This window comes from Scyliorhinus canicula, chromosome 9 (genome assembly GCF_902713615.1).
Source record: "Scyliorhinus canicula chromosome 9, sScyCan1.1, whole genome shotgun sequence".
NCBI classification, from domain to species: domain Eukaryota; kingdom Metazoa; phylum Chordata; class Chondrichthyes; order Carcharhiniformes; family Scyliorhinidae; genus Scyliorhinus; species Scyliorhinus canicula.
The window spans coordinates 104,736,592-104,749,092 of NC_052154.1; the positions used below are offsets into that span (position 1 = coordinate 104,736,592).

The 12,501-nt window shown below is 39.6% G+C and overlaps 1 protein-coding gene across 1 annotated transcript in view; it reads left to right on the plus strand.

Moving 5' to 3' along the window:
- Window positions 1–1,139: 1,139 nt before the first annotated feature.
- LOC119970932 (CD82 antigen-like) overlaps window positions 1,140–12,501 on the plus strand; it is a 50,336-nt gene continuing 38,974 nt past the window's right edge. The window contains exons 1-2 of the mRNA XM_038806042.1: window positions 1,140–1,187; window positions 2,592–2,679. Of these exons, the coding sequence (XP_038661970.1) occupies window positions 1,140–1,187; window positions 2,592–2,679 (136 nt within the window). The remainder of the gene's footprint in view (window positions 1,188–2,591; window positions 2,680–12,501) is intronic.

The following is a 12,501-nucleotide window of genomic DNA, read 5'->3' on the forward strand; positions in this document are numbered from 1 at the left end:
TGGGGAATTCGGCCGTTTCTCGGGTACAAATTGAAAATGGGGAAAAGCGAGATGTTTGCGATCCAGTCAAGGGGGCAGAAGAGGAGACTGACAGAGCTGCCGTTCAGAGTGGTGGCAGGAAGCTTCCCTTATTTAGGGATCCAGGGGCACGAGACTGGGGACTGAAACATAAACTGAACTTGATCCCGTTAGTGAAACAAATGAAAGAGGACTTCCGAAGGTGGGATATGCTCTCGTTATCACTGACGGGAGGGGACAGGCAGTGAAATGATGGTCCTCCCGAGATTCCTGTTTGTTTTTCAGTGCATCCCCACCTTTATCCCAAAGGCCTTTTTCAAGTGGGTAAATAAGGTGATCTCCGGTTTTGTGTGGCCGGTAAAACCCCGCGAGTGAAGAAGGTGATGCAGGAGCGTCACCGGGGGGAGGGTGGGCTGGCACTGCCGAACTTTAGCAACTATTACTGGGCGGCAAAAAGCCATAATTAGGAAGTGGGCAGTGTGGGAAGGGTCGGTGTGGAAGCGAGTAGGGGCAGCATCTTGTAGGACACGAGTTCAGGGGCATTGATCACGGCACCTCTGCTGTTCTCGCCGGCCCGTACTCCACAAGGCCGGTGGTAGTGACGGCCTTGAGAGTCTGGAGGCAGTGGAGGAAACATGCGAGAGTGGAGACAGCATCGGTCTGGGCTCCAATCTGTACCAACCATCGGTTTTGCCCCAGGGAGACCAGATGGAGGGTTTCGGGATGGCAGAGAGCAGGGATCGGGAGTATGGGAGATTTGTTTAGAGATAGAGATTCCCCGGTTTGAGGGAGTTAGAGAAGTTTGAGTTGACGGGAGGGAATGGGTTTAGGTTTCTGCAGATTCAGGACTTGTGAAGGCAGGTTGCAACCTTCCCGTTCCTACCGCCACAGGGGATACAAGATAGGGTAATTTCTGGGAGAGGGGAAGGTCTCAGATATCTATAAAGAACTCATGGAGTCGGAGGAAGCGCAGACAGAGGAGCTAACACAAATGGGAGGAAGGTTCGGGGGAGATAGAGGCAGGTTTCGGGGCGAATGCGATAAGCAGGGTCAACACGTCCACATCATGCGCCAGGCTCAGCCTGATACAATTTAAGGTCGTTCACCGGGCGCACATGACGATGGCCCAGATGAGCAAGTTTTTGGGACAGAAGAAAGTGTGCGGGAGGGTAAGCGACCATGTCCACATGTTCTGGGCATGTTCGAAGCTAGGGATTCTGGCAGAAGTTTGCAGATGTCATGTCCATGGTGTTAAATCAAGGATGGCACCGAGTCCAGGGGTGGCGATTTTCGGAGTGTCGGAGCACCCGGGATTTCGGGGGGGCGAGAGAGGCCGACGTCTTGGCCTTTGCCTCCCTGGTAGCCCGTAGACGGATACTGTTGGCATGGAGGGACCCAAAGCCCTCAAAATCAGAGACCTGGGTCAGTGACATGGCTGGGTTTCTCAGTTTTGAGAAAATCAAGTTTCCCTGAGAGGGTCAATGCTGGGGTTCGTCCGGAGGTGGCAGCCGTTCATCGACTTCTTTAGGGAAAATTAACCGTCAGCAGAGGGGGGGGGGGGGGGGGGGGGGGGGGGGGGGGGTGGTCTAGATTACTGTTCTTGGAAGGTGGGACCTGTGAGGGAGGTAGATGGTCTTTACACTATGTTTATAGTGTTTGTATATGGTTTACTGTTACTGTTATAAAATCACAAATGCCTTAATAAAATATTTTACAAAGAAAAAGAAACTGAACTGGACAAGTCATAAAATACTGTGGGTACAAGAGCAGGTCAGAGGCTAGGAATCCAGCAGTGAGTAGCTCGCCTACTAACCCACCCCAAAACCACCGACAAGACACAAGTCAGGAGTGTGATGGAATACTGTCCATTTGCCTGGATGAGTGCAGCATTGACTGATTGGTTTATTGTCACATGGACCAAAGTAAAGTGAAAAGTTATTTTCTGCGGCCAAGGGAATGTAAACAGTACGTACACAGTAGACAAAAAGAATATTCGACAAACATTGACATAATATATTGATAAACAGTGATTGGTTAAAGTGCGGAACAAGGGCCAAACAAAGCAAATACATGAGCAAGAGCAGCATAGGGAGCCATGAATAGTGTTCTTACAGGGAACAGATCAGTCCGAGGGAGAAGCTTGACTACCATCCAGGACAAAGTAGCCCGCTTGATTGGCACCCCTTCCACAAACATTCACTCCCACCACCGGCGAACAATGGCAGACATTTGTACCAACGAGAAGATGAACTGCAAGAACTCACCAAGGCTCCTTCAGGAAGCTTGCGGAAGTTCCCGGTCACTACCGCACTTAGAAACATTGCAGTTAAATCACTCCCCACATCTGAGTATTATGTGCAGTATTGATCTCTTGAATGGCGGAGTAGGATCGAGTGGCCGAGTGGCCTACTCCTGCTCCTAATATAGTTCGATGGTAATTGTCAAACTCGAACTGGAACCTTTTCCGGACAGAGTCAGAGCAGTGGAGATCTTTTTCCATCAGTTCCTTTCTCCTTTATTACCCCTAACTTTAAAAAATGATTTGCTTGTTTCTCTTCTGGACTAATGATCAGTGTGTTGATTTTACAGATCTGGGCACTGTTATCCTGGGCTTCTGGATTCATGGATTCTCCTGGATAAAACAGTTTATTGCTGTTATACGGTGAGTATCTGCACTTATAGCTCTCTGTCAGACAGTGGAATATTGTACTTATGTTGGAATGGAATATTGCACTCTTATGGAATGGACATATTGTATCCATGTTTGGAAATGGAATATTGTACTCTTGTTGGAATGGAATATTGTACTCTTATTGGAATGGAATATTGTACTCTTATTGGAATGGAATATGTACTCATGTTGAATGGAATATTGTACTCATGTTGGAATGGAATATTGTACTCTTGTTGGAATGGAAATATTGTATTCTTGTTGGAATGGACTATTGTACTCTTGTTGGAATGGAATATTGTACTCTTGTTGGAATGGAATATTGTACTCTATTGGAATGGAATATTGTACTCATGTTGGAATGGAATATTGTACTCATGTTGGAATGGAATATTGTACTCTTGTTGGAATGGAATATTGTATTCTTGTTGGAATGGAATATTGTATTCTTTTTGGAATGGAATACTCTACTCTTGTTGGAATGGAATACTTTACTCTTGTTGGAATGGAATATTGTACTCATGTTGCAATGGAATATTGTACTCTTGTTGGAATGGAATATTGTACTCTTATTGGAATGGAATATTGTACTCATGTTGGAATGGAATATTGTACTCTTGTTGGAATGGAATATTGTACTCATGATGAAATGGTATATTATATTTTTGTTGGAATGGAATATTGTACTCATGATGAAATGGTATATTGTATTCTTGTTGGAATGGAATATTGTATTCTTTTTGGAATGGAATACTCTACTCTTGTTGGAATGGAATACTTTACTCTTGTTGGAATGGAATATTGTACTCTTGCTGGAATGGAATGTTGTTCTCTTGCTGGAATGGAATATTGTACCGTGTTGGAATAGAATATTGTACTCTTGTTGGAATTGAGTATTGTACTCTTGTTGGAATTGAATATTGTACTCTTGTTGGAATTGAATATTGTACTCTTGTTGGAATGGAATATTGTACTCTTGTTGGAATGGAATATTGTACACCTGTTGTAATGGAATATTGTATTCTTGTTGGAATGGAATATTGTACTCTTGTTGGAATGGAATATTGTATTCTTGTTGGAATGGAATATTGTATTCTTTTTGGAATGGAATACTCTACTCTTGTTGGAATGGAATACTTTACTCTTGTTGGAATGGAATATTGTACTCATGTTGCAATGGAATATTGTACTCTTGTTGGAATGGAATATTGTACTCTTATTGGAATGGAATATTGTACTCATGTTGGAATGGATATTGTACTCTTGTTGGAATGGAATATTGTACTCCTGTTGGAATGGAATATGTACTCATGATGAAATGGTATATTATATTTTTGTTGGAATGGAATATTGTACTCATGATGAAATGGTATATTGTATTCTTGTTGGAATGGAATATTGTATTCTTTTGGAATGGAATACTCTACTCTTGTTGGAATGGAATACTTTACTCTTGTTGGAATGGAATATTGTACTCTTGCTGGAATGGAATGTTGTTCTCTTGCTGGAATGGAATATTGTACCGTGTTGGAATAGAATATTGTACTCTTGTTGGAATTGAGTATTGTACTCTTGTTGGAATTGAATATTATCTTGTTGGAATTGAATATTGTACTCTTGTTGGAATGGAATATTGTACTCTTGTTGGAATGGAATATTGTACTCTTATTGGAATGGAATATTGTACTCATGTTGGAATGGAATATTGTACTCTTGTTGGAATGGAATATTGTACTCCTGTTGGAATGGAATATTGTACTCCTGTTGGAATGGAATATTGTACTCATGATGAAATGGTATATTATATTTTTGTTGGAATGGAATATTGTACTCATGATGAAATGGTATATTGTATCTTGTTGGAATGGAATATTGTATTCTTTTTGGAATGGAATACTCTACTCTTGTTGGAATGGAATACTTTACTCTTGTTGGAATGGGATTATGAAACTTGTTGGAATGGAATATTGTACTCATGATGAAATGGTATATTGTATTCTTGTTGGAATGGAATATTGTACTCATGATGAAATGGTATATTGTATTCTTGTTGGAATGGAATATTGTATTCTTGTTGGAATGGAATATTGTACTCTTGCTGGAATGGAATGTTGTTCTCTTGCTGGAATGGAATATTGTACCGTGTTGGAATAGAATATTGTACTCTTGTTGGAATTGAGTATTGTACTCTTGTTGGAATTGAATATTGTACTCTTGTTGGAATTGAATATTGTACTCTTGTTGGAATTGAATATTGTACTCTTGTTGGAATTGAATATTGTACTCTTGTTGGAATTGAATATTGTACTCTTGTTGGAATCGAATATTGTACTCTTGTTGGAATGGAATATTGTACTCTTGTTGGAATGGAATATTGTACTCAGGATGGAATGGAATATTGTACTCTTGTTGGAATGGAATATTGCACTCTTGTTGGAATGGAATATTGTATTCATGATGAAATGGTATATTGTACTCTTTTTGGAATGCAATACTCTACTCTTGTTGGAATGGAATACTCTACTCTTGTTGGAATGGATTATGAAACTTGTTGGAATGGAATATTGTACTCTTGTTGGAATGGAACTCAACTCTTGTTGGAATGGGATACTCTACTCTTGTTGGAATGGAATACTCTACTCTTGTTGGAATGGGATTATGAAACTTGTTGGAATGGAATATTGTACTCTTGCTGGAATGGAATGTTGTTCTCTTGCTGGAATGGAATATTGTACCGTGTTGGAATAGAATATTGTACTCTTGTTGGAATCGAATATTGTACTCTTGTTGGAATGGAATATTGTACTCTTGTTGGAATCGAATATTGTACTCTGTTGGAATGGAATATTGTACTGTACTCTTGTTGGAATCGAATATTGTACTCTTGTAGGAATGGAATATTGTATTCTTGTTGGAATGGAATATTGCACTCTTGCTTGAATGGAATATTGTACCTTGTTCCAATGGAATATTTTACTCATGTTGGAATGGAATATTGTACCTTGTTGGAATGGAATATTGTATTCTTGTTACAATGGAATACACTACTCTTGTTGGAATGGAATACTCTACTATTGTTGGAATGGGATTATGAAACGTGTTGGAATGGGGTTATGAAACTTGTTGGAATGGAATATTGTATGCCTGCTGGAATGGAAAACTGAACTATTGATAGAATGGAATATTGCACTCTTGTTGGAATGGAATATTGTACTCATGTTGGAATGGAATATTGTACTCTTGTTGGAATGGAATATTGTACTCATGTTTGAATGGAATATTGTACTCTCGTTGGAATGGAATGTTGTACTCATGTTGGAATGGAATATTTATTCTTGTTGGAATGGAATATTGTACTCTTGCTTGAATGGAATATTGCACCTTGTTGGAATGGAATATTGTACTCATGTTGGAATGGAATATTGTATTCTTGTTGGAATGGAATATTGTACTCTTGCTTGAATGAATATTGCACCTTGTTGGAATGGAATATTGTATTCTTGTTGGAATGGAATATTGTACACTTGTTGGAATGCAATATTGTACTCATGATGAAATGGTATATTGTATTCTTGTTGGAATGGAATATTGCACTCTTGTTGGAATGGAATATTGTACTCTTGCTTGAATGGAATATTGTACTCTTGCTTGAATGGAATATGTACCTTGTTGGAATAGAATATTGTACTCTTGTTGGAATGGAATATTGTACTCTTGTTGGAATGGAATATTGTACTCAGGATGGAATGGAATATTGCACTCTTGTTGGAATGGAATATTGTACTCTTGCTTGAATGGAATATTGTACTCTTGCTTGAATGGAATATTGTACCTTGTTGGAATAGAATATTGTACTCTTGTTGGAATGGAATATTGTACTCATGTTGGAATGGAATATTGTATTCTTGTTGGAATGGAATATTGTACTCATGTTGGAATGGAATATTGTACTCTTGCTTGAATGGAATATTGTACCTTGTTGGAATGGAATATTGTACCTTGTGGAATGGAATATTGTATTCTTGTTGGAATGGAATATTGTACTCTTGCTTGAATGGAATATTGTACCTTGTTGGAATGGAATATTGTACCTTGTTGGAATGGAATATTGTACTCTTGTTGGAATGGAATATTGTACTCTTGTTGGAATGGCATATTGTATTCTTGTTGGAATGGAATATTGTACTCTTGTTGGAATGGAATATTGTACTCTTGTTGGAATGGCATATTGTATTCTTGTTGGAATGGAATATTGTACTCTTGCTTGAATGGAATATTGAACTCATGATGGAATGGAATATTGTACTCTTGTTGGAATGGAATATTGTACTCTTGTTGGAATGGAATATTGTACTCTTGTTGGAATGGCATATTGTATTCTTGTTGGAATGGAATATTGTACTCTTGCTTGAATGGAATATTGAACTCATGATGGAATGGAATATTGTACTCTTGTTGGAATGGAATATTGTACTCTTGTTGGAAAGGAATATTGTACCCTTGATTGAATGGAATGTACTCTTTTTTTAATTTAGGGTACCCAATTCATTTTTTCCAATTAAGGGGCAATTTAGCGTGGCCAATCCACCTAGCCTGCACATCTTTGGATTGTGGGGGCGAAACCCACGCAAACGCGGGGAGAATGTGCAAACTCCACACGGACAGTGACCCAGAGCCGGGATCGAACCTGGGAACTCGGCGCCGTGAGGCAGCAGGGCTAACCCACTGTGCCACCGTGCTGCCCTCTACTCTTGTTGGAATGGAATATTGTACCCTTGTTGGATTGGAATATTGTACTCTTGCTTGAATGGAATATTGTACCTTGTTGCAATGGAATATTATACTCTTGTTGGAATGGAATATTGTACTCTTGTTGGAATGGAATATTGTACTAATGATGGAATGGAATATTGTACTCATGATGGAATGGAATATTGTACTCTTGTTGGAATGGAATACTCTACTCTTGTTGGAATGGACTACTCTACTCTTGTTGGAATAGGATTAGGAAACTTGTTGGAATGGGATTATGAAACTTGTTGGAATGGAATATTGTACACCTGCTGGAATGGAAACTGAACTATTGTTAGAAATGGAATATTGTGGGGTAGAGTCTCGGGTATTTATAAGGTGCTCATGAGGGAGGAAGGGTCCCAGACAGAGGAACTGACACTTAAATGGGAGGAGAGCTAGGCGGGGAAATGGAGGATGGGCTGTGGGCAGAGGCCCTGAGTAGCGTAAACTCGACCGCGACATGTGCTAGGCTCGGGCTGATCCAATTTAAGGTCGTTCACCGGGCCCATATGACGGTGGCTCGGATGAGCAAATTTTTCGGGATAGAGGACAAATGCGCTAGGTGCGCGGGAGGACCAGCGAACCATGTGCACATGTTTTGGGCATGCCCTGAGCTGAGGGGGTACTGGGAGGGATTTGCGGGGGTCATGTCCCAGGTACTAAAAACAAGGGTGGTGATGAGTCCAGGGGTGGCAATTTTTGGGGTTTCGGAAGACCCGGGCGTCCAGGGGAGAACGAGGCCGATGTGTGCTGGCCTTTGCTTCCCTGATAGCCTGGCGACGAATATTATTGGCGTGGAGGGACTCAAAGCCCCGAAGACTGAGTGGTGGCTTGCGGACATGTCAAGTTTCCTGGGGATGGAAAAAATTAAGTTCGCCTTGAGGGGATCTGTGCAGGGGTTCACCCGGAGGTGGCAACCATTTATTGACTTCTTTGCGGGAGAGTGAGCGTCAGCAGGGGGGGGGGGGAGGGGGGGTAGAGTAGAGTAGGAGGGAAAATATGGCGGGTAGTACGGGTGGGAGGGGAGCGGGCTTGTGCAATACGGTGCGATGGAAGTATTGAAAGGACGTGGATGTTTGCACATTTTTGCCTTTTTTGCTTCCTTTCTGATGATGTCTGTAACTGTTTATAAAGCCAAAAACTACCTCAATAAAATTGTTTATTAAAAAAAAGAAATGGAATATTGTAGTCTTGCTTGAATGGAATATTGTACCTTGTTGGAATAGAATATTGTACTCTTGTTGGAATGGAATATTGTACTCTTGTTGGAATGGTATACTCTACTCTTGTTGGAATGGAATATTGTACTCTTGTTGGAATGGAATATTGTACCGTATTGGAATAGAATATTGTAATCTTGTTGGAATGGAATATTGTACTCTTGTTGGAATGGAATATTGTACTCTTGTTGGAATGGAATATTGTACTCTTGTTGGAATGGAATATTGTATTCTTGTTGGAATGGAATATTGTATTCTTGTTGGAATGGAATATTGTACTCTTGTTGGAATAGAATATTGTATTCTTGTTGGAATGGAATATTGTAGTCAGAATGGAATGGAATATTGTACTCTTGTTGGAATGGAATATTGTACTCTTGTTGGAATGAGTATTGTACTCGTTGGAATGGAATATTGTACTCATGTTGGAATGGATATTGTACTCATGTTGGAATGGAATATTGTATTCTTGTTGGAATGGAATATTGTACTCTGGTTGGAATAGAATATGTATCTTGTTGGAATGGAATATTGTACCATGTTGGAATGGAATATTGTACTCTGGTTGGAATAGAATATTGTACTCTTGCTTGAATGGAATATCATTTTTGTTGGAATGGAATATTGTACTCTTGTTGGAATGGAATATTGTACTCTTGTTGGAATAGAATATTGTATTCTTGTTGGAATGGAATATTGTACTCTTGTTGGAATGAGTATTGTACTCTCGTTGGAATGGAATATTGTACTCATGTTGGAATGGAATATTGTACTCATGTTGGAATGGAATATTGTACTCCTGTTGGAATGGAATATTGTACTCATGATGGAATGGAATTGTACTCTTGTTGGAATGAGTATTGTACTCTTGTTGGAATGAGTATTGTACTCTTGCTGGAATGGAATATTGTACTCATGTGCAATGGAATATTGTACTCTGTTGGGATGGAATATTGTACTCATGTTGGAATGGAATATTGTACTCATGATGGAATGGAATATTGTACTCTTGTTGGAATGAGTATTGTACTCCTGTTGGAATGGAATATTGTACTCAGGATCGAATGGAATATTGTATTCTTGTTGGAATGGAATATTGTACTCAGGATGGAATGGAATATTGTCCTCTTGTTGGGATGGAATATTGTATTCTTGTTGGAATGGAATATTGTACTCAGGATGGAATGGAATATTGTCCTCTTGTTGGGATATTGTATTCTTGTTGGAATGGAATATTGTACTCAGGATGGAATGGAATATTGTCCTCTTGTTGGAATGGAATATTGTACTCTTGTTGGAATGAGTATTGTACTCATGTTGGAATGGAATATTGTACTCATGTTGGAATGGAATATTGTATTCTTGGTGGAATGGAATATTGTACTCTTGTTGGAATGGAATATTGTATTCTCGTTGGAATGGAATATTTTACTCATGTTGGAATGGAATATTGTACTCTTGTTGGAATTAAATATTGTACTCAGGATCGAATGGAATATTGTATTCTTGTTGGAATGGAATATTGTACTCAGGATGGAATGGAATATGTCCTCTTGTTGGGATGGAATATTGTATTCTTGTTGGAATGGAATATTGTACTCAGGATGGAATGGAATATTGTCCCTTGTTGGGATGGAATATTGTACGTTTGTTGGAATGGAATATTGTACTCTTGTTGGAATGGAATATTGTACTCATGTTGGAATGGAATATTGTACTCAGGATGGAATGGAATATTGTACTCTTGTTGGAATGGAATATTGTACTCTTATTGGAATGGAATATGTACTCTTGTTGGAATGGAATATTGTACTCTTGTTGGAATGGAATATTGTACTCTTGTTGGAATGAGTATTGTATTCTTGTTGGAATGGAATATTGTATTCTTGTTGGAATGGAATATTGTACTCCTGTTGGAATGGAATATTGTACTCTTGTTGGAATGGAATATTGTACTCTTGTTGGAATGAGTATTGTACTCCTGTTGGAATGGAATATTGTACTCATGTTGGAATGGAATATTGTACTCATGTTGGAATGGAATATTGTACTCCTGTTGGAATGGAATATTGTACTCCTGTTGGAATGGAATATTGTACTCCTGTTGGAATGGAATATTGTACTCCTGTTGGAATGGAATATTTTACTCATGTTGGAATGGATATTGTACTCTTGTTGGAATTAAATATTGTACTCAGGATCGAATGGAATATTGTATTCTTGTTGGAATGGAATATTGTACTCAGGATGGAATGGAATATTGTCCTCTTGTTGGAATGGAATATTGTACTCTTGCTGGAATGGAATATTGTATTCTTGTTGGAATGGGATATTGTACTCAGGATGGAATGGAATATTGTCCTCTTGTTGGGATGGAATATTGTACGTTTGTTGGAATGGAATATTGTACTCATGTTGGAATGGAATATTGTACTCATGTTGGAATGGAAATTGTACTCAGGATGGAATGGAATATTGTACTCTTGTTGGAATGGAATATTGTACTCTTGTTGGAATGGAATATTGTACTCTTGTTGGAATGGAATATTGTACTCTTGTTGGAATGGAATATTGTACTCTTGTTGGAATGAGTATTGTACTCTCGTTGGAATGGAATATTGTACTCATGTTGCAATGGAATATTGTACTCATAAGAACATAAGAAACATAAGAACTAGGAGCAGGAGTAGGCCATCTGGCCCATCGAGCCTGCTTCCGCCATTCAATTAGATCAGTGCTGATCTTTTGTGGACTCAGCTCCACTTTCCGGCCCGAACCCATAACCCTTAATCCCTTTATTCTTCAAAAAACTATCTATCTTACTTAAACATGTAATGAAGGAGCCTCAACTGCTTCACTGGGCAAGGAATTCCATAGATTCACAAACCCTTTGGGTGAAGAAGTCCTCCTAAACTCAGTCCTAAATCTACTTCCCCTTATTTTGAGGCTATGCCCCCTAGTTCTGCTGTCACCCGCCAGTGGAAACAACCTGCCCGCATCTATCCTATCTATTCCCTTCATAATTTAAATATGTCTATAAGATCCCCCTCATCCTTCTAAATTCCAACGAGTACAGTCCCAGTCTACTCAACCTCTCCTCATAATCCAACCCCTTCAGCTCTGGGATTAACCTAGTGAATCTCCTCTGCACACCCTCCAGTGCCAGTATGTCCTTTCTCAAGTAAGGAGACCAAAACTGAACCCAATACTCCAGGTGTGGCCGCACTAACACCTTATACAATTGCAACATAACCTCCCTAGTCTTAAACTCCATCCCTCTAGCAATGAAGGACAAAATTCCATTTGCCTTCTTAATCACCTGTTGCACTTGTAAACCAACCTTCTGTGACTCATGCACTAGCACACCCAAGTCTCTCTGAACAGCGGCATGCTTTAATATTTATGGTTTAAATAATAATCCCGTTTGCTGTTATTCCTACCAAAATGGATAACCTCACATTTGTCAACATTGTATTCCATCTGCCAGACCCGAGCCCATTCACTTAACCTATCCAAATCCCTCTGCAGACTTCCAGTATCCTCTGCACTTTTCGCTTTTACCACTCATCTTAGTGTCATCTGCAAACTTGGACACATTGCCCTTGGTCCCAACTCCAAATCATCAATGTAAATTGTGAACAATTGTGGGCCCAACACGGATCCCTGAGGGACACCACTAGCTACTGATTGCCAACCAGAGAAACACCCATTTATCCCAACTCTTTGCTTTCTATTAATTAACCACTCCTCTATCCATGCTACTACTTTACCCTTAATGCCATGCATCTTTATCTTATG